General features: G+C 38.2%; 1 protein-coding gene across 1 annotated transcript; it reads right to left on the reverse strand.

Annotated features, from left to right (window-relative positions):
* Positions 1-9,715: 9,715 nt before the first annotated feature.
* Positions 9,716-10,351, reverse strand: LOC143572557 (uncharacterized). The gene has a single exon (XM_077057689.1). The coding sequence runs from the start codon at positions 10,349-10,351 to the stop codon at positions 9,716-9,718; it is 636 nt and encodes a 211-aa protein (XP_076913804.1).
* Between the last annotated feature and the right edge of the window lie 12,554 nt (positions 10,352-22,905).

Here is a 22,905-nt window from a genome sequence, read left to right on the forward strand (position 1 = left end):
GTACGAGATTTTTGGTGATACTAATAGCAGCAGAATTATCAATCAAGATGGGAGTAGTAAGAAACTTCAAACCGTAGTCGCGAAGATGTTGTTGTATCCACAGAACCTGGGAACAGCAACTCGAGGCTGCAACATATTCAGCTTCGGCGGTTGAAGTAGAGACCGTTGTCTGCTTCTTACACTGCCAGGAAACAAGCCGGTTTCCTAAGAATTGACATCCTGCAGTCGTTGATTTGAAGTTGATCTTGCATCCTCCATAATCTGAGTCTGAGTAGGCGGTAAAATCAAAAGTATTATCTTTGGGGTACCATAACCCGATGTCAGGATTTCCCCGTAGATATTGCAAAATACGCTTGACCGCTGCCAGATGAGTCACTCGGGGACTAGCTTGGTACCTAGCACACACACAAACAGCAAACATTATGTCGGGTCGAGAAGCAGTTAAATACATTAGAGAACCAATCATAGCACGATAAAGGGTCGGATCAACGATATCCTCCAATTCATCCGGTGATAAATTGTGACCCACTGGAAGAGGAGTTGAAGGGATTTTTCCGGCAGTTATCTTGAATCGGCTCAAGACGTCGTTCACATATTTAGTCTGATGAATGAAGATTCCCTTATCAGACTGATGAACCTGCAGCCCTAAAAAGAAATTCATCTCTCCCATCGAGCTCATTTTGGAACTTGGTTTGCATGGACTTCTCGAACTCCTTACATAAAGTGTCGTTTGTAGACCCAAAAATAATATCATCAACATAAATCTGGACTAGAAGAAGATCATCACCAACAGTTTTATGAAATAAAGTGCAGTCAACAGTTCCTTGTTTGAATCCATTATCAGTCAGATGGTCGGCGAGTGTGCCATACCAAGCTCTCGGGGCTTGATGTAGACCATACAGGGCCTTGTTTAAACGGTAAACACGGTCTGGATAATCAGGGTCTTCAAAACCAGGTGGTTGTTGAACAAACACTTCCTCATGTAGTTCACCATTGAGAAAAGCACTTTTAACATCCATTTGATAGACCTTGATATTCTTGTAAGCAGCATAAGCCAGGAAGATTCGAATCGACTCTAATCTTGCAACTGGAGCATATACCTCAGTATAATCAATACCCTCTTGCTGATGAAAACCTTGCACCACTAGACGTGCTTTGTTTCTGACAATCACCCCTCGATCGTCCTTTTTACATTTAAATACCCACTTAGTCGGAATAGCTTTCTTGACTCTAGTAGGCTTGTCTATTAAATCCCAAACACCCAATCGTGCAAATTGCTGTAATTCATCTTGCATAGCTTCTACCGAAGAAGGATCATCATGTGCCTTACGAGCTGTCGTTGGCTCAACTTGAGATAGAAAGCAATTGAATTTAGCAATATTCCCAATTCCCGAAGAGTGTAAATTAGTGTAAGCACACAATACGTTATTGTCGCTTGACGAAGCAACTTGATGACGTGTACGAACGCCCACATCAAGTTCTCCAATGATATTGTCCTGTGGATGATATCCATAAATCTGAAGAGTAGGATTTTCAGGAACAACAACATTATCAAATAAATTAGTGTAATGTTCACCCAATTCGGGAGATGAAGCATTATCACTATCAAGATCAATAACTTGAATCTCAGCTTGATCATCATCGGAAGAAGTAGAAGCACTGTCAATAACAACTGGAGGAACAACTTGGGAGTCTTCAGTTGGAGCATCTGGTAGAACTTCAACTGCATTTGAAATTGAAGAACTTGGAATGTTCAAATGTTCTTCAAAGTATGCTCTAACTAGATCTTCATCGATGTGTTCAGCCGAAGGAGTAAAAGAATTAAATAAACTATCGTAGTCAAACATCCAGTCTGGACCTTTCCCTTGAGGAGGAGTTGTGTACTTTTGACAGTCCACATGGTACCATTCTTCAACACAGCCAGATGTAAAATTAAATACTCTTTTCTTTGGAGACGCATATCCCAAGAAATATCCTTCGATAGCCTTTTCATCAAATTTACCCGATTCCTTCTTCAACATTGTACACGGACACCCAAATGGTTCCAGGTACTTTAAATTAGGTTTTCTGTTATTTAATATTACATAGCTTGTCTTCTTGAGTCGTTTTACTGTTAGAACCCGATTAAGTGTATAACAAGCTGTGTTCACTGCTTCATTCAAAAATTGAATAGGAAGCTTTGAATCAGCAAGCATTGTACATGCAGCTTCAATCAGAGTTCTATTTTTCCTTTCAGCAACACCGTTTTGTTGTGGTACATAAGATGCACTATATTCTTGGTGAATTCCTTTTTGAATACAAAAGAAATCCAAAATAGTGTTTTGAATTCAGTACCATTATCACTTCGGATTCTCCTCACCTTTTGTTTGTACAATGATTCTATCTTAGTAATAAGGTTTTGTACCAAAACAGGTGTTTGATCTTTTGAACTCATAAATAACACCCATGAATATCTTGAATAATCATCTGTCACTACCAGACAATACCAGTCTCCAGATATACTCGCACGATTCACTGGACCAAACAAATCCATATGAAGTCGTTCAAGAGGAGTATTAATGGAATTCAATAACTTAGAAGGATGTGTCTTCTTCTTCTGCTTGCCCTTTTTGCATGCAACACAGTGATCAGATAACTTAAAGTTCTTTAACAAAACACCCTCAACTAAATTATTTGCCATTAAATAATTCATCTTTCTAACATGAATGTGACTCATTCTTCGACGCCATAGAATCGAGTCTTTCTCAGTTGCTTTCGAGACAAAACATGTTTCGATCGATGTTGATATCTTAGAACTCATGTTTAAGACATAAATATCATTTGATCGTGGTGATCGCATGACAACCATGTCCTCGGGAATAATAAAACCCGGTTTCAAGATAAGACACTCTTTGTCAGTAAATATTGTAGTGTACTTTTTATCACAAATCTGCGATACACTCAATAAGTTATGATCAACATTGTCACAATAATTTACTTTTTCAAATGTAATATGACCATTTGAAACGTCACCCTCTTGTGTGATCATGCCCCCAGAATTCCCAGAAAACGCTACATAACCCCCTTGAATATTTCTTACGTTGGTTAATAGGTCGAGATTTCCGGTGATATGACGAGAACATCCGCTATCCATGATCCAGTTTTCACCAGAAATGGTCTTGGATGGACCCTACACATAAACAATAGTGATTAGTTCAAAAAGGCAGCCCATGCCTCAGTCTTGGGCACCTTTTGGTTTTCTCTTTGATCATTAACGTTAACAGTTTTCAATTGTTGTTCAGCCACTTCTGAATAAGTTACTGGCTTCTTAGACTTTCGTCTTAAGTATGCTTCCTGAACAATGTTTGAATTCCTGTTTTGACATATAGGTTCAGTTGGAATGAATTTTGGTTTCACTTGACCATGTGTCTCATTGATATGAAACACCTTCCGAGGATTCACATCAGAGAATAAAATATGAGTATCATCAGCATATGACACAGGTCGTTTCAGAATCTCCTTAACCACTGGAATTGGCTTAGATTTGTCCTTGATAAAAGGATGAAGATTCTGAAAGTTTTGCTGACTACAATTCCTCACAACATGACCTTGTTGACCGCATAAAAAACACGTTCGCATGTCCACATGATGATGTTTAGAAGAAATTGGAATAGATGATTGATGATGACTCACATTTTTAATCATGCAGTTAGCAAACTCATCAGTCAATTCAGCTTTCTTCTTTAAATAGAAATCTAAATTAGAACAGTTTGAAAAGCCTTTTAGTGTATCTGTTCCAGTTGATTTCATAAAATTAATCTTCTTTTCTTGTGTTAAAAATTGTTTTGCCTTAGTTAATGGATCAGAGAGACTGATGTTTTCGCTTGAGCATACGCACGTTCAATTTCACGAACCTTGGAAGTTTCATTGTAAAACACACTCTCAATTAGCTCAGGCTTAATGATACTAATTGGAATATCTTTTTCAGTGAACATTGTGTCCATTCCTTTTAACTTAAAAACTCTAGCAGCAGATGGCTTAGAACTAGAAGGATTAATGAAACGCATTAAATCCTCATCAGAAATTTTCGGTTTAACTGACTTCTTTGCCTTCATAGAGTTCACTTTCTTTGAATTTTCCTTTTTCTCTTGAGGTTTGTGTGAACCATACACTGCTTCCTCAAATTCGTGAGGTTCGCACAGAATATGATTAGAACTGGGAATGTTCTTATTCTTGTGTATAATCTCTGGTTCAAACACATCCTCGATAATGACCTCGTCATTGTGTTCAACAAACACCTTTTTGCTTTGGACATGAGATTTTTGAGGAACAGATTGGGTTTTAACATCTTGAGATTTAACAGATTCAACTTTTTTTGAAATTACAGATTCTTTCAAAATTACCTCTTCTTCCTTTCTAGCAAAAGGATTCATTTTATAGTTGTTGCGAAATGGTGGAGGAATTTCTACAAAACCTATACCCTTTTTAGAGTCCTTTTGTTTCCCAGAAACTTCAATAATTTCATTCAACAAAAATGAAGAATTTCGAAATTTACCCAACTTGTTCTTCAACTCAAGAACCTCATTCTCAAGTTCAGTTATCTTAGAGCGATGTTTCAAGATTTCTTGAAACTTTTGGTCATTTATTGTCATTTTCACAGATAATTCGGCTTTCAAATCATGATTACTTATAGTCAAAGCCTCAATCTTTTCTCTTGAGTTAACTTGAGAATTCAAGGATTGTCTATACGTATCTTTCAATGATACAATCTCTTTCAGCAAGTTGTCATTTTGAAGTTTTAATGAATCAATTTTAGACTTGTTATAATCACAAACAACACATGATGAGTTAGAATTAGAATTACTAACCTCGCTTTGTTTAACCATGCAAGCAGATGAAGAAGAATCACTGATCTTCGCTATACAAGCAAAGTTAGTTGGAAGCTTTTCACTTTGAATATCAGATTCAGACTCAGTTTCAGCGTCAGAAGAAACTTCACTTCCGCTTACATCTTGTGTGTATTCAGACAAACCAAACATAGCTAGATTAGCTTGATTATCATTGCACAGTAGTCGTTGTGACCAATCACTTCCATCAGCTAACACAGCATGTGATCCAGAAGAAGATGATTTCTTTTCAGTATCATTTTGATCTTGATTTCTTGAACCATTGTAGTCTTTCTTAGGTTTATCACATTCCTTTGCAAAGTGCCCAAATTCTTGACAATTATAGCATTTCACCTTTAATTTATCAAACCCAAGCTTCTTGCTTAATGAAGGAAGATCTTTGCCGGTTCTTTGGATAAACTTCTTCACTTTTCTAACAATCATCGCCATATTCCACTTTAGATCCATGAGTTCCAAATCATCGGAATCAATCTGATCATAATCTTCATCGGTTAAATCACTAGTAGCAATCTTACTACTCACCAGATTCTCATAGGAAGACATAAAAGCAGACAAGAATGCGAAATTTTGTTCAGCCTCCTTTATGTTTACATTAGATTGAAATGAGAATTGTTTAGTAGAAGATGAATTTCCCGATGTGCCAGATGAACCAGAATTACAAGATATATTTCCAGCAGTGTAGAAACAAGCTTGTGGATCTTTAAACGAAGCATTTGTATTTTCACTTGCAGCAGCTTGAGTAAGAAAAGCGGTTAATGGAGATATGGTTGAGCTAAGAGGCATACTTCCACCATAGAATGAAGGATCATGACTATCCTTTGAAGACTTCTGACATTTCAGATCATATTCTATGGCTTCAATCTTTTGCATAAATTCAATAGCAGTCAGATCTTCATTTGCAAAATAATTATTTTCCTTCAAAACCATCAAGAATGTGGAATAAGAACTTGGAAGTATACTCTTGATAGTATCAATTTTATCACTTTCAGGAACTTCAATCTGCATCTTGTCCATCTCAGCAATCAAGTGATTGAATCTTGTCGTCATTTCTTCAACCGTCTTACCTTTCAATAAATTAAAGTTTCGAAACTGAAACTTAATCATTACCTTTTTACTCTCTGCTGTGTTACCCATACTTCTCATGCGAAGATGTTGAAATAAAGCAGCACATCTTTTTATACTACCCACTTGATGAAAGATAGTTTCAGGCAAAGCCATGGTTAGAGTAGAATAAGCTTTTATTTCTATCTCTAATGCTTTCTTTTCTTCAACAGAGTATTGTGAGATAGCCTTTGGTGTAAAACCCGTAGTTTCATCTCCAATCATAGGTACAGTATAGACTTCATCAAAACAATAGGAACAATCAGGATGCACGGATCCTAAATGAGCATGAAACCGTGGTTCCCATTTAGCAAAATCACTAAATTTCATCAACCTAGGGCATTTTGAATGTGAACCGATTTCAGTATCAAGTTGCAACATTTGTTGCATCAACATGTTTTGAGACGCCAATGCATACATCCCGGTCATTTTGAAAAAATAAACATTTAAAGGATTGTAACTTAACGAACTGTGAACAGTGTTTAACGAACTGTGAACAGGTGTGGCGAACTGTGAACAGTTGTAGCGAACTGTGAACAGTGTTTTAACGAATCAGATTTTAACGAAGTTAAATCAGATATTTAACGAATCACTTAACGAATGAGATGAACAGTGTCAGCGAATCAAAAGTTAATATTAACGAATCAATCTTAACGAATCGCCCAAATACTTTTTAACCAATTACTAAGGAATGCTTAGCGAATCAGCTACAGTGATTTAGCGAATCATACAAGGTATCGAATCAGTTAGTTACAACCGTTTGTAACAAACTTGATTCCTTTCTGCCACGTGGCAAAAAGTTGTTAGAGCACAAATCCCAAGACAGACACGTATCAAACGAATCAGTTATCTAGTTTAGCGAACTAGATAACACGAATTAATTAACTCACACGAATCAGTTAGCGAACTGATTAATAAATGAAAGAACTGATAGCGAATCAAGTTAAAAACATAACGAATCGCCTGGAACTTTATAGCGAATTGCATGCATCTTCATATCTTCAAACATTCAACGTGTTTTTCCAGATTTATGAAGATCAAACCCAGAAACTTAGTAATGCCAGATCCGTAATACACACTCAATTGTCAACCAAATCTAACAAATAATGTACCAAAATCTTCGTAATCACAACACGAATTCAGCTCAACACATCTCGTAACCGATTATCACAATACACTAACCAATTTCGACAAAAACTAATCCTCTGTTTTCGAACTCAAACCGAAACCATAATAAACATCACAAATCCAATCCACAATCCAATTCCACTTATCTAAACACTAATAATACCTTAACCAAAACAGATTCACTCTAATCCATCCAGATTCAATCCAAATCAGCTCAAATCGATCCAAAATCAATCCAAACAGAAAATAAACACGAAAACTATAACAATAACAATCAAACCAAGCGAATTGAGCCCCGAAATCTCTGATACCACTTGTTTGATCCCGTTGAACTCGTTCTAATCAATATCTAATGCTTAGATCTAATCTAGATCTATATGTTAATATTAATTATACGGATCTAATTCTCTAATACCTTAGTTCGATTGCTATTAGTATGTAGTATGTATTATCAGTATGTATGTATGTAATTATAATGTTAATTGAAGCTTGAGGGAGAGTAAATACTTTAAACTTTTCTCAATAATATTATTTCTCTCAAAACTTCGACTCATATTAAGTGAACATTTTGTTCACTATATATAGAAGATGATCTGGTTCGCTAACATCCCCTAGCGAACCAGCATCCCCTTCGTTAACTAAGTTAACTTAACGAACCACCCCCTGATTCGTTAACATCCCCTAACGAATCAGGAGAGAATACATTAAAGTGTCCTAGTTCGCTAACATTCCTAGCGAACCAGACTTAAACTTAAAGAATTAGTCTTAGTTCGCTAACATTCCCTAGCGAACTAGACGAATCATAACAAACTAGTCTAATATAAACATTAAATATTACATTTAAATATCAAATAAACATTAATGATAAATACAAAGACTCTAGACGCAAAACCGTGCACTAACAGCCATAGACGTGCTAGGACTTGGATTAACACTCCCTTCACCAACACCTTCGACCTCCTCTTCACATTCTTCGGTATCATCATCATGTTCTTCTATATCATAGTTTCCCCATGTCAAAAACTCTTCCCTTTTTTCTTTCCCTTTACCTAAACTCCGGTCCCAAGACTTGTCTTCCTCAAAAATTACATCCCTGCTCACATTAATTTTCATCGTATGAGGGTCTACCAACCGGTAGGCCTTAGACTCTTCACATACTCCAGTTAGAATACACACTTGGCTACGATTATCAAGCTTCTTTCTCTTCTCCTTTGGGACATGAACGTGGGCAATAGAACCCCACACTCTGAAATGATCTACCGTCGGTTTCGAGCCACTCCAAGCTTCTTCGGGAGTCATTGTGGCATTGGCTTTACTCGGAGTCCTGTTTAAAACATAAAAACACCAAACCACAGCCTCTGCCCAGAACATCTTGGGCATGTTCTTTGAAGCAAGTAAGGATATAATCATCCCGATAACGGTTCGATTTTTACACTCGGCCACCACGTTTTGTTGAGGGGTGAAACTAGTCGTTAGTTGCCTCTTTATACCCTTTTCTTTGCATAAATCAACAAACTCGTTCGACAAATATTCCCCTCCCCTATCGGATCGTAAACATTTTATCACTTTCCCGCTTTCATTTTCAACCTTGTTTTTAAATTCTTTAAACTTATCGAATGCTTGAGACTTCTCAGACAACACGTAAACCCATCGTTTCGACTATAATCATCAATAAAACTTAAAAAATATCGATTACCCGTATTAGACGATGGAGTGATCGGTCCGCAAATGTCTGTATGAACTAATTGAAGGACATCATTTGCACGCCACTTGGCCTTCTTTGGGATTGCTTCACGAGTCTGCTTTCCGATCAGGCAAGGTTCATATACAGTCTCACTCACCTCCTGGTTTGGTAAATTACGAACCAAGTCTCTCTTTATCATTTCTTCTAAGTAACACTAGCTAATATGCCCAAGTCTTTCATGCCATAACTTTCCCTCGCTGTCATCACTAGTGTAATTGCACCCATCTGAATGCGACTCAGTAGCTTTGATCTCTTCGGTTTACGGATACAGTCGATTAGTGCTCAAGATGCTTTGGAACAACAACCCTCTTTCCGGATTATATACTTTACAACAGTTTGCTTGAAACAAGAATGACAACCCATTTTGTTGGAGTTGTCCGATGCTCAATAGGCAATTTTTCAAATCTGGAATATAATATGCATCAGTAACAACAAACTTTGTACCATTCAAAATGAGCCTCACGTTTCCTTTGCCTCTCACATTCATTCTTGTATTGTTTCCCAATTTCACAGTGGTATTAAAAGATTAATCAAGATTAACAAACTTATCTTTAATACCGCACATGTGATTTGAACACCCGGAATCGAGGAACCAAATGCAGTTCTTGTCGTCTTCACCATCTCTAGCCATTAATACATGCTCATCAACACTAGCCATCAACATGATTTCTTCATTTTCATCAAACCCAACAAAGTTAGCTTCTTTCGATTGCCCACATTCATAAGCAAAGTGTCCCAAATTGTGACACTTGTAACATTCTATTATTTCTTTGTTAAACGAGGAACGACCCCGTCCTCGTCCTCTTCCTCTTGTACTTCCACGACCTCTTCCACGGCCACGACTTTCATAACCCTCTTATATCTTCAACGCTTGTTCATCTTCCTTGTTTCCTCTTTTAAACTTCTGCTCGTGAACAAAAAGGGAACTTTGAAGTTGTTCAACAGTCATGGCTTCGATGTCATTAGACTCTTCTATAGATACCACAACATAAACATATTTCTCAGTCAACCTTCTGAGAATTTTCTCAACAATTTTGCCATCAGTCATGATCTCACCGTTGCTTCTCATCTGGTTTGCTACAGTCAACACTCTACCAAAATACTCCGGTATCGTTTCTCCGTTCTTCATTTCTAATACCTCGAAATCACGCCATAACTTCTGCAGCATGGATTTCTTGACACGAGTATTACCAGCAAACCTTCTCTTCATAGATTCCCACACGGCCTTAGAAGTTCTCCTATCCAAGATCTGCTCGAAGGTTACTCGATCAATCGCTTGGTACAGGAAATGATTTACCTGCAAGTCCTTCGCCTTCAAATCTTCCAACTTCTTTCGTACGGCTTCCGATTGGGCGACTCCTGCAGCTGGCTCAATGATTCCCGGATCAATGAGACCCCACAACTGCTTTGCTCGTAGCAAATTTTCCATCATTTCGCTCCAATGTTCGTAATGGCCTTCGAAAACAGGAACCTTCAGCTTCTCGTTACTCATCGTACCTGTGTGAAAGTGATAAAGATGCTAGTATTCGCTCTGATACCAATTGTTATTTGGTATAGACAGATAGAATGAAAAACTTCACTGATCATTAAACAAGGCTGCAGCCTTTAAATACAAAGAAATTAAAATAACAACTTGCATAAAACTAGGACAAAGCTAACGTAAACAATAAAACAAACTTAAACTAGACTTGGTAAAATGAAGACTTGATCATCCGAACTTATCTCCACTTCCTCCTTATTCTCTAACAGAAACCAAACTCATCAAATGGTTGAAATTGTGTCATGCAAATATCGAACTTAGTCCAACAGGTTTTTCCAACTCCGACTTGCTTCTTGTTGAACGTACAAACCCCGGGTGAATGAGGATTGCGCCCACGAGTCTCAACGGGTGGAGGTTTTCGTTGATGGACGTTTTCACAACTTGGTAGGCTATGTTCCCACCGGTGCTGTCTCCTATGAGGAAAACTCGGTTGAAGTCTCCTCTAGGAGACAACAATGGGTCATGTTTTTTGTGGTTTGCTAAGTCATAGAGCCAAAGAAGAGTTGAATACCCGTAGTCGATCGCGGCAGGGAGGTGATGCTCGGGTGCGAGAGGGAGGTACGTGCTGACGACTATGTCTTTGGATTCTCGGGCCAGGCGTGTGTAGATACTATTGTACATCAGCCAGTCTGCTTAGCAGATGCAGAATCCTCCACCGTGGAAGTGGAGGATTATGGGCAGTTTTTTGGTTTCAGGTAGCTCTAGCAGGTAAACCCTAACTCGAAAATCGGGTTTTACTCTAGGGATTGATAGGTCATGGGTGGCAACGCCGTTAATGAAATGGTCGTGTGGTGGGACCGGATCAGACATGAACTTGAATTGTGGTGGTCCGGTCCATGTTCGGTCAACGAAGCCGTCGTCATACCCAGTCAGCTAGCCGGATACAAGATCGGTAACTTTTCTACTAGCAGCCATTGGTTGTTGGTTTTGGTTTTGTAAAGAGGAAGGGATTTGTGGTGTGATTATTTGTAGGAGATGAATGGTGGTTGTTAAAAAAATATATTTAAAAGGTTTGACATTTGTGGTGACAATGTGAAATGTACAAACTAACAAATCAAACTAATATTCTACGAGCCACGATTCATAATATTCGTAATGTTTTACACAATGGAATCTTTATTATTAAAATTGAAGAAAATCATAAAATTAGATATACTCGAAGAAATCTCAATTAACTATTATTAGGTTGTGTTGTGGAGCGTCTAGAGGTGAGCAAAAAATGGTTCGGAACCGTCATAACCAAGGAACCGGAACTGAACCGGTGCCTCAGAACCGCTAATGTGTGTATCGGTTCGGTTCTCGGCTCTCAGAATTTGCATTAAACGGTTCCCGGTTCGGTTCTGGGTAAAACCGGCGGTTCTAGACGTGGAACCGAAGAACCGGAATATTCAAAACGTTTTAAATAAATTTACCAATCCCTATTTTTTATAGAGTAACTTATTAACCGGCATCCATTCAATCATTTTTTAATTCAAATCTTCTTTCTTGACGTTCAAAAACTAGCAACCATGATCAATTTTGATTTAAGCTATCAAGGTAATTTAATATAAAATGATATGATCTTCCATTAATCTATCGTTGCTAATGATTTATTTAACTTCAACACTTGTTGGTGCATAATGTCAGTAGTTCATAGTCTAGTGTCTGTAATCGAGTCTGTAATGATTAATTATGTTTTATATGTCTTAAGCGAAGTTACTAACAAGTTCGCTGTTTAGGCGAACTTGTTAGTCAAGCGAAGTTATGGACAACTTCGCCTATATTTACAAAATCAAACCTTATAATTTGAACATTTTGCAATTAACTTTTAAAACTTCCTTTAAAGAGTTAAATGATAAGATCAAAATCAAGTAACCAAGTATTAAAACATAAAAACTACCTAAGTACGAAAAACTTTTAAAAATTAAAGTACAAGGGATCAAATTTCAGTCTCGACAGGGACTACTACGTTTTCGAAAAGATCCGAACAGGAATCATACTAACTACGTGACTGTCACATAGATCCGTGCTTAGCTGTATTATGACATAAAGAAACAGGTTGTAAGTATGTACATAACTTAAATGGTTTTCATCGTTTCTGTGATACGAGTTAAGTTCAATTAAGCTCAAAAATTAAGTGGGCAACAACTCAGAGATTATGATGCCTCCTATCTATTCTCAAAGCGTATTTGGCTTTCCCCAAGTCACCCCGAATTGACTTCGACCCGTAGTGTCTGATTAAGTTGTAAGTATTCTTCGATCTTTAGACTCTGCTTCCCGTTCTCTTTCTTACATCATGATTGACATTTTAAGTTAAAGAATGTCTCAATGACTTAAATTTTTTTTTTTTTAAACAAACACATAGAGAACAACTGCAAGTCCCGAATCTGGATCACTGCAGTCTCTTGACACGCTTTCTTCACGGGAATCAGAACACTAACAGGCTCGTGTATGACTGGGTAATCGCTTTTCTGCCTATCATTCGGAAAGATATATATGAAGACATGCAGAACTCTTAAGAAGTTTCCACATAAAATCGAGTAGATTTAGTTAGTATCACTTCTACTTTTACGCACCATAAAAAGCTACCATGACATACAATGACTGTTCTAAAGCCTTTTAAGCCTAATAACTTCACTAGTTAAGCACACAGAATCAGTATATCTATCATTTTCCAAGGTTGGATCAATTTTCTGTTAAACATAGCAAACGAACTTCTTACGAAGTAGTAGACTTGAAAAATAATTTCATTTCCCTTAAAGAAAAATTTAACTTCTATCGCCCCGACCAAATCAAAGTCTTCAGGTCAACGGCTATCCCGAAGATCCAATGGATCAGCTGGACCGACCACATACTAGTATGTGTCCTTCTAACTAAGTATGATCGACTAATTTTAAGCGAAAGAATGAAAACTCATCATAAACCGCCCCGGTCACTTTCAGTCGTCTGGTTAATGGCTATCCTCATATTCTACAAGTAGAAATGAGGACCAAACATATCCTAAGACATGTCCATCAAACTGAGGTAACCGACATTGTTCTAAGCGATAGTGACGTTTTTTTTTTTTTTTTTTTAATATGCACAAAAAGCATGGTTACTCGGGATTGATCATCCCATTCAACTCAACAAGGTTTTGAAATCTTGATTTGTCAAACGCTTTAGTATATAAATCAGCGAAATTATCAAGCGTATCCACCTTTTCAAGCACAATCAGTTTCTTCTCAGCACAATCCCGTATAAAATGATAACGTATGTCAATATGTTTAGTTTTACTGTGCATCACGGGATTGTTAGTTACTGAGATAGCAGCTGTGTTATCAATGCAAATAGGAGTAAGTGAGAAATTCATACCATAGTCGCGCAACTGTTGTTGAATCCAAAGAACCTGGGAGCAGCAGTTGGATGCTGCCATGTATTCTGCCTCACATGTTGAAATTGCGACTGAAGTCTGCTTCTTGCATTGCCACGACACCAATCTGCCACCTAGAAACTGACATCCTCCAGTTGTTGACTTCCGACTCTGATTGCACCCTCCATAATCAGAATCTGTGTAAGCGACTAGCTCCAAGTCTCCTCCCTTCGCGTACCACAACCCCAGCTTAGGTTTGCCTTTGAGATACCGCAAGATCCTCTTCACACCCTTCATGTGAGATTCCTTTGGGTTTGCCTGAAAACGCGCACAAAGACAAACTGCAAACATAATATCAGGCCTAGAAGCAGTTAAGTACATTAAAGAACGTATAATAGCCCGATACTGAGTTGGGTCCACATCTGCGTCATTGTCTGTCTCAGCACCCAACTTATGGTTGACGCAGATTGGAGTATCAAATGGAGTGCTGTCCTCCATCTTGAAACGTTTGAGCACATCATGGACATACTTGGTCTGATGAATGAACATCCCATCCTTCTTCTGATCAACCTGCAATCCTAAAAAGAAAGTTAGTTCACCCATAGCACTCATTTCAAACCTTTTCTTCATGACGGCCTCAAACTGCTGACACATGGAGACTTTTGATGCAGCAAAGATAATGTCATCCAGGTAGACTTGCACCAGCAGGAAGTCGCTTCCTTCTCTCTTGAAGAACAGTGTGCTATCTATCTTCCCTCTTTCAAACCCATTTTCAAGCAAGTAATCTGATAAAGTTGAATACCAGGCACGAGGTGCCTGATGTAGTCCATACAATGCCTTGCTTAACTTGTACACGTGATCAGGAAAGTCTGGGTCAGGAAAACCCGGAGGTTGCTCAACATACACTACCTCATCAACTTTCCCATTCAGAAACGCACTCTTCACATCCAACTGAAATACCTTCATCTTCTTATAAGCAGCGAACGCCAAAAACAATCTAATGGCTTCCAACCTTGCGACAGGAGCGAACACTTCATTATAATCAATCCCCTCTTGTTGATTAAAACCTTTAACGACTAGCCTCGCCTTGTTTCTTATAATAATCCCTTTCTCATCTCTCTTGCACTTAAAAACCCATTTTGTGCCTATCGCATGCACATGCTTCGGTTTTTCAACCAAAGTCCAAACTTCCATTTTCTTGAATTGAGCCAGCTCTTCTTGCATGGCTTCGACCCACGAGCTGTCCTTTAGAGCCATTTGATAATTCTTTGGTTCAATCTGGCTGATAAAGCAGGTGTACAAGCATTCGTTGATTATGCCTGTCTCCTTAATGCTTGTGTAAACACAGGTGTGCTCATTCAAGCTACGTCTTGTTTGTACACCGGAGGACACATTCTCCAAAGGGTGATCTTTATGAATTCTCGTGGTCGGAACAGAACCGACATGCAAATTGTCTTCCAAGTTAGAAGAGAGCTCGTCAATGGTTGTTTCTTGCTGAGAGTGAAACGGATTGAAAAATTCTTCTTCAGGAGAGGCAGCAGGGGTATCGATAGCATTTGATGAGGAAGGTTGACATTTATCAAACAGCTGTCTTTGCACTAGATTTTCTTCCTCATCAAGGATCATCTTCGTAGCAACTCTCTCTTCTTCTTCTGCACTATCCAAATACGGTATGTTAAAAGACTTAAAAAGTCTATCATAGTCGAAAAACTCAGCAGGTCCGTTGCTTGGTTTTGGCGGTTTGTAACTTGTGATATCGGTGTTACACACCACCTCAACCTTGCCGGTCGATGTATTAAAGACACGTCTGTTGGGAGTCCCAACAACATAACCGACTAAGATTCCTTCATCGGCTACTTCACCAAATTTAGAATTTGTCTTTAAAATCGAACAAGGGGACCCGAATGGTTCAAGACCACTCAAGTTGGGCTTCCTCCCATGCATAAGCTCATAACATGTTTTATTAAGTCTTTTAACAGTCAAGACTCTATTCAGGATATAACAGGCTATAGCAACAGCTTCAGCCCAAAACACCACAGGAAGCTTCGAATCAGCCAGCATTGTTCTGGCTCCTTCAATTAACGTTCTGTTCTTCCTTTCAGCCACTCCATTCTGTTGCGGTGTATACGGAGCGCTGTATTGGTGTTCAATCCCTTTCTGAAGGCAGAAGATCTCCATCTCAAAATTTTTGAACTCAGCTCCATTGTCACTCCTGATGAACTTAACCCTTTTATCCATAACGTTCTCAACTTTGGTAATCAAATTCTTCACCATCTGAGCCGTTTCATCTTTTGATTTCCGGAAATATACCCACGAATATCGTGAGTAATCATCAGTGATCACCAAGCAATAAGAAGTACCTCCTAGAATTTTTGCATTCACGGGACCGAAGAGATCCATGTGAAGAAATTCTAGAGTACTGACAATAGAATTGACCTTCTTGGTGTGATGGGATTTCTTGTGCTGCTTTCCCTTCTTGCACGCTAGACATTTGTCTTCAAAGTTGAAACTTTTCAAGGGAACGCCCAGCACAAGTCCATTCTTGACAATGTGGTTCATCTTCCGAAGATGAATGTGCCCCATTCTCCTATGCCACAATTCGGACTCTGATTCGCTCGCTTTTGTCATAAGGCATGATTCTTCCGTGGCCATTTCAGTCGACCTCATATCCATAATATACGTATTCCTCTCACGTGGAGCCTTCATCACAATCCACTCCTCTGGTATCTGAAAACCAGGATGTAACACAATCGCCTCATTCTTTGTAAAATGTACGGTGTACTCCTTATCACAGATCTGCGACACACTCAGCAGATCGTGCTTCAATTCTTCGACAAAGTTTACTTTTTCTAGAGTCATCTTTCCATTAGACACCGTTCCCATTCCTGTAATCTTGCCTCCACTTTCTCCTGCAAAGCTCACTCTCCCTCCTTGAACAGGTTTCAAATCGTGTAACAAGTTTTTGTTACCCGTCATGTGCCGGGAACAGCCGCTATCCACAACCCAAAGATTATTGGCAGCCCTGTTCAACTGTTCCTGCACGATAAAAGCAAAAGATTAGAATCTAGGGACCCAAGACCAATTGGTCTTGGATCTATACATCCCGAACCTTGGCTTTCCAAAGTTAGTCTCTGTATAATTCCTGTAAGTCCTATTAGTATACCTCCTTGTAGATTGATTGTGAGGCCTTCCAAACCTTTGTGAATTAAAAGAATTATAACTTACGGTTTGGTTATTAGCAGTGTAAAACTGAGATTTGTTTCTATGAAAACCTGAATTAGTCACATTTCTGAATTTTGAATGGTTTTTCATTTTTAACAGTATTATAATTACCATTAGGCTTAGTCTCAGTTTTGGTATGCCTCACACCTCTGAATCGCTGCTTCAGAGGGCAATCTGCAACTAGGTGCCCTAATTGATTACACCTAAAACAACACCTATGTTCAACCTTTTTATCAACAGGTGTTTTAGATGTCGAGGCATTATTACCGCCCGTTTGTCTCACATAAGGTGGGACATACGGGTTTAGCGGAGAACTCTTTTTAGTTGTTTTATCTTTCTCTCCACTATCTGGCAATACCGCCTCCTCTTTTGCCTTACCAGGCTCGGATGACTTATCCGAACTTGATGAGACTGGACTCGGATCAGAAATTTTAACACTTGACACAGGCGTACTTGTTTCGCCTCTACTAACATCTGGTTCTTTACTAGTTACCTTAATTGGAACTGTCTGAACAACCTCAAAGTCAACAGATTTCTGAACACTAGGATTAAAAGTGTAATTGTGATTATAAGGCGGTGGAACCTCATAATAACCAATTCCTCCCCTCTTAACAGAGGAACCTTGATCACTAACAAGGTGATCAAGAATAGCAGAGGAATTTCTGAACTGCTCAAGTTTTCTATTCAGTTCCACCACTTTCACCTGGTGATCAGCAATCTGTTTTTCTCTTTCAGCTATTAGCTTGGTTTTTTCTTCCAAAACTTTATAGCTTAGATCAATCACTTGTATTTTTTCAGCAAGTTTTGCTTTTAGACTTTTAATATCCTTTTCACAAGCTTTTATTTTAACTTTATAGCTATTTTCTCTTGCTTTAGTAAAGTGATGATCTTCTTTTAAAGTTTTAAACTCAGCATCCAAACCAACATACTGATCAGTTATAGTTGCTAATTGCTCAGACAAGTTTTCACATTTAGAACAAGTAGGTTTAGAACATACCTCGGAGAGCTGGTCTTTAACATCTGCCATGAGAGCTTTTTCTTCTCCGGTAACCTTCTCATTTCCTTCAGTTTCAACCTTCGCCAAATTGGCCTGTTCGAAAGTTTCTTCAGAATGCAGGTTCCAGTTGTATTCACCATCTTCTCTGGAAATCATGGCACTATAATCTTTAGAACCCCCATTATGCTGTGTAGACTTGCCTTGACCACGTTCTACACGCTCATTTCTGCACTCCTTAGCAAAGTGGCCGTTTTTCTGACAGTTGTAGCATCTTACCTTCGTCTTGTCAAACCCTGGCCTTCCACCGACAAACTTTCTTCCAGTCTTTTTCATAAACCGTTTCACTCTTCTCACGATCATAGCCATCTGCCATTGCAGATCCATTTCTTCCAGATCATCAGCATCAATCTGGTCATAGTCTTCATCCAACATAGCTGGATCAACAATCTTCCCCTGAATGTAGTTATCATAGGAAGCAATAAAAGAAGCATAGAGAGCAAACTGCTCTTCAGCAGATTTGACACTCATAGGCATCTTAGAGTAGTTGTTGCTAGGAATACTTGGAGAGCAACTACTCTTGCTTGCTTGCGGTTTAGAAGCACTAGATCCACCTGCTACAAAGCAAACATCACCATTCGTGTTGACTGACACATGCCCCTCATGTGATGAGTTGGCACCCGACTCTCCCTTCGAGTAGTAGGCAGCTGATTCAGTCTTCGAACCTGAACTAGAGTTGACTTTAGCACCATACATACCTGGATCTTGAACCTGATCCGTAGGTGTCTCCTTTCTAACCATGTTAAGCTCAAAGGTTCGGAGCTTGTTGACTGCCGTTTCCAGATCATATTGGGGAAAGTCTTTGTCTTCCCTCATCAGCACCGTGTACATCTCCCATTTTGGTGGGAGAGCATCAAGAAGCTTCTCAACTATCTCTTCTTCTCGGTAAGAAATTGAATAGTTGCTCAGTTCAGTCATCAGATGATAATATCGGGTGATGATATCATCTAAAGATTCATTCTTCAAATACTTGAAGACTGAGAACTGGGTTTTGAGCAATTTGATCTTCGAAGCACGGATTCCCACATTTCCTTCAAACCGGTTCTCAAGAGCTTCCCAAAGCTCTCTTGCTGTCTTGTACTTTCTAAACGTATGAAGGATCTCTTGTGGAAGAGCCATAGTGATAGCAGCATGAGCCTTGCTCTCGGCCTCATACATCTTTTTCTCTTCATCTTCCATTTTGCTATACTTCTTGATCTGATCACGACCTTCGTACTCCATAGTTGGTGGAATATAACCATCCTGGATGCATACCCACATTTTCGCATCCTGGTACTTGACATATTATTCGAACCGATCCTTCCATGCAACGAAATCGGTTCCCTTCAGCAACTTTGGGGCCTTAGTAGCTGATCCTGCTTCTACTTCCATCTTAACTAACTCTGAGATGTTAATTGACGACATCTTTCTCAAAAACTAAGAAACCCGAAAAACAAAAAATTTCTTCTGAAAAGTACTGTAGGCGAAGTTACGGATAACTTCGCTTAAGTCTTAACTTCGCTGAAAAACTTCGCTGATTCTTAACTTCGCTTGAGGTAAGCGAACTTAGGAGGTAGGCGGAGTTGTGGAGAACTTCGCTTGAGTTAGGCGAACTTGAGAAGGTAGGCGAAGTTGTGGATAACTTCGCTTAACCTTATATCTTCGCCGAAACCCTACGAACAGTGACGGCAACTTCGCCTGATGAACACCTAAGTTTCTGCAGATCTGGAATCTGGATTTTTCGAGGTTTTTGACGGTGTAAAGGGTTGTATACGATGGTAGGAGGTAAGAATGACACAAAAACACAGAAAACACGTCCCGCGAATAGTCGAAACGGGACGATTTCTACACCCGCGTGAATATCCCGAACCACACAATCGAGCCGAAGATTTGATACCAATTGTAGGTTCCCTGGATGGATCTGCACGGGATATCTCGATCTACGTAGGTGCGGAATCCTTGCGTAGGTCGTTACGAGCGTAGAAGACACGAATAGATCAAACACGATACGATAAACAAACACGTTATATTATAACCAAAACACGTGATACAATATCACTATTACAGACACGAACTCTCGTCCTCACCTTACAGCTCTCGTAACTTCGATAATGATCACACGAACTCCTCTTCTAAGCTAAGCCGTAACCTATATAAATACACGACAACTTCGCCTGGCATGTTCAGGCGAAGTTGTCCATAACTTCGCTTGACTAACAAGTTCGCCTAAACAGCGAACTTGTTAGTAACTTTGCTTAAGACATATAAAACATAATTAATCATTACAGACTCGATTACAGACGGCGAAGTTGTAAAACCTTCTGCCTTAGGCGAAGTTAGAACAACTTCGCCATAGGCGAAGTTAAGAACAACTTCGCCTACTGAAGCCCAGGCCCGAGAATGTTTTATATATATATACGTGTGTCTTGTTTAGGTTTAGTGAATCCAGAAATTAGTGTGTGTTTTGAGCAGTTTGTTTGTTTAGAGAGAGTAAGAGACAAGGAGAGTCGTGTGAGACGACCCGAGGTAGAGCTCACCTCGGGTCAGTCGTGTTTTCTGTTTGGTTACGGTATGTAACGTGTTTTGATTATTATATAAGAATCTGCAGATTTGATTATCCCGTTCTTGTATTTGTTTGTGTTTATGTACATGTATAATCGTGTTCTTCGTCTTCTACACCAATAAACGAGTCTAGGAGGATTCCGCACTCCTAGACCTCGTGCGGATCTCGTATCGATCGGCGACGCCCCGGGGGGACCTACAACACTTAGGTTTTAATAAAAAGTATAACGGATGTTCATGTTGTAATCCAAATTAGTTTTACCGTGAAAGAAGACATACAATTGTATAAACTTGTTTTGCAACTTGCAAAGTTTGCATAACTCATTTGATAAATAAATGATCGAATCGGTTCTAGCCAGAACCGATTAGCGAGAACCGGCTTTAGCGGTTCTAGAACCGAACCGATTTATTTTAATAGGTTCCGGTTCCGGTTCTATATTTCACTCATTTTCGGTTCTGTTTCGGTTTCGGTTCGGTTCTCACGGTTCTGAACCGTTGCACAGCCCTAGGCGCGTCATCCATGTCGTGTGAGTATGATGGTGCCCTTCACACCACGTCGGACTATTCATAAAATGGCTCATGGCCACCTCGCTAGGAGTGTTTAAAAAAATCCGAATCCGTTTCCGAATTATCCAAAGGATACCCGAATTTTCGGATTCAGATAGTAATTTTGGAAATTTTTGTATATTTTGAATATCCGATATCCGAAATTTTAGTTTGTTATTTATTATTATTTGTTAAATTTAAGTATATTAACATCAATCTGTAACCCACTCACCTGATTCTTGGTTCCCATACCTAAACCCGTCATTCCCTTCTGAAAGTTTATCCTCTCCTCATTGATGTTTATCGTCACAAGCAGCTGCTTATCATCTCTGTCTTGCCAACTCAAAACTCCGACCGCCGGCTGCCTTCTCCCACGTTCTCAGATTTGCGAATTAACTCTGAGTTTTGACTAAAATCTGAAACTTCAATAATGTATTCTATGTTCTAATTTCAAATCTTTGTTTTTAACAAAGTATTAAAACTTGAATACATGATTTCTAGTCTTCAATATTTTATTATTTCAAGTTTTGAAACAACTGGATTTGATTGAAATGTCTTTTTGTTGTTTAAGATCAAATTTAGATATGGTTTTATTGGTTGGAATGTAGCTTTTACTTTAAGCAAGTATGTTTTTCTCTTTTCTTTTAAATTTAGATATCCGAGCGGATAATCCGATCCGAAAATTCGGATACGGATTCGGCTAGTAAATTCTACTATCCGAAAGATCTATATATCCGGTTTTGAACACCCCTAACTCTTGAACTGCATCACAGCCATTCTTCCCACTTTTTGGTCTTTGAATCAATTGTTTGCACCAATCAACGAAATTTACATCACCTTAATAAACCACCTTTTTTATTTTAATTTTTATATAGTTTAATTATTATATTAATAGAGTTGTAGCTAGTTAACCCAAACATTTAAATTAGCAGGTGACTAATTATCCTACATAGCACTGACGTTACGTGATAAATAGCTGTTGATAGTTAATTTTGTCATAACACATCGCTTAATGAAACACCCATTCATCATAGATTATTATCATCTATTTAAAAAAAATGCCCTTAAAAATACTTGTGTATAGATCAATAAAAGTGCTTTTCAATATATATATATATATATATATATATATATATATATATATATATATATATATATATATATGTTTAAGTTCAAGAAAGAAATCAAATTATTACAAGAAATGAGAGAAATGAATATAAGCTACTAGTTTTATTTTAAGTTTTAAATATTTAAAAAGAGATGAAAAAGATGTAAATGCAACAATAAATGCACTCTCTCTTTTCAATTAATACAACTAATATAACCATAATGAATCTCTCTATTTAATATATCTAACTAACTTAACTATAATAATTAAAAAGATAAAAACACTACTTTAGTTTATTTTTTATTTACACATTCTTCATTTTATTCAACATAAATACAATTTATTCATATAATACTATTCTTTATATCAAAAAAATAATTTCCACTCAATTTATTAGCATGTTTTTTAACACTAAATATCAAAACATAATATATATTTTTTTTTCAATAGGCACGCCTATAAAAATTATTGTCGTAAATAATAATAAAAAATATCATACAAATGTGTCCATTAAATGTAAACAATAAATATACAACCTACACAAAGTTATATAATCTACACTTGTTTTGAGCGATAAAAACGTACAACATACAAAAAGCATACAACTTACATATGGAATTCGACATCAACAATTATATAAACTACACAAGGATACACAAATCCTACACATGCGTAGGTTATATGTTTTTCGTATGTAGGTTATATAT

Source organism: Bidens hawaiensis, unplaced genomic scaffold (assembly GCF_021521415.1).
Source record: "Bidens hawaiensis isolate Kalapana, Puna unplaced genomic scaffold, B.hawaiensis_p1.1 tig00025968_1, whole genome shotgun sequence".
NCBI classification, from domain to species: domain Eukaryota; kingdom Viridiplantae; phylum Streptophyta; class Magnoliopsida; order Asterales; family Asteraceae; genus Bidens; species Bidens hawaiensis.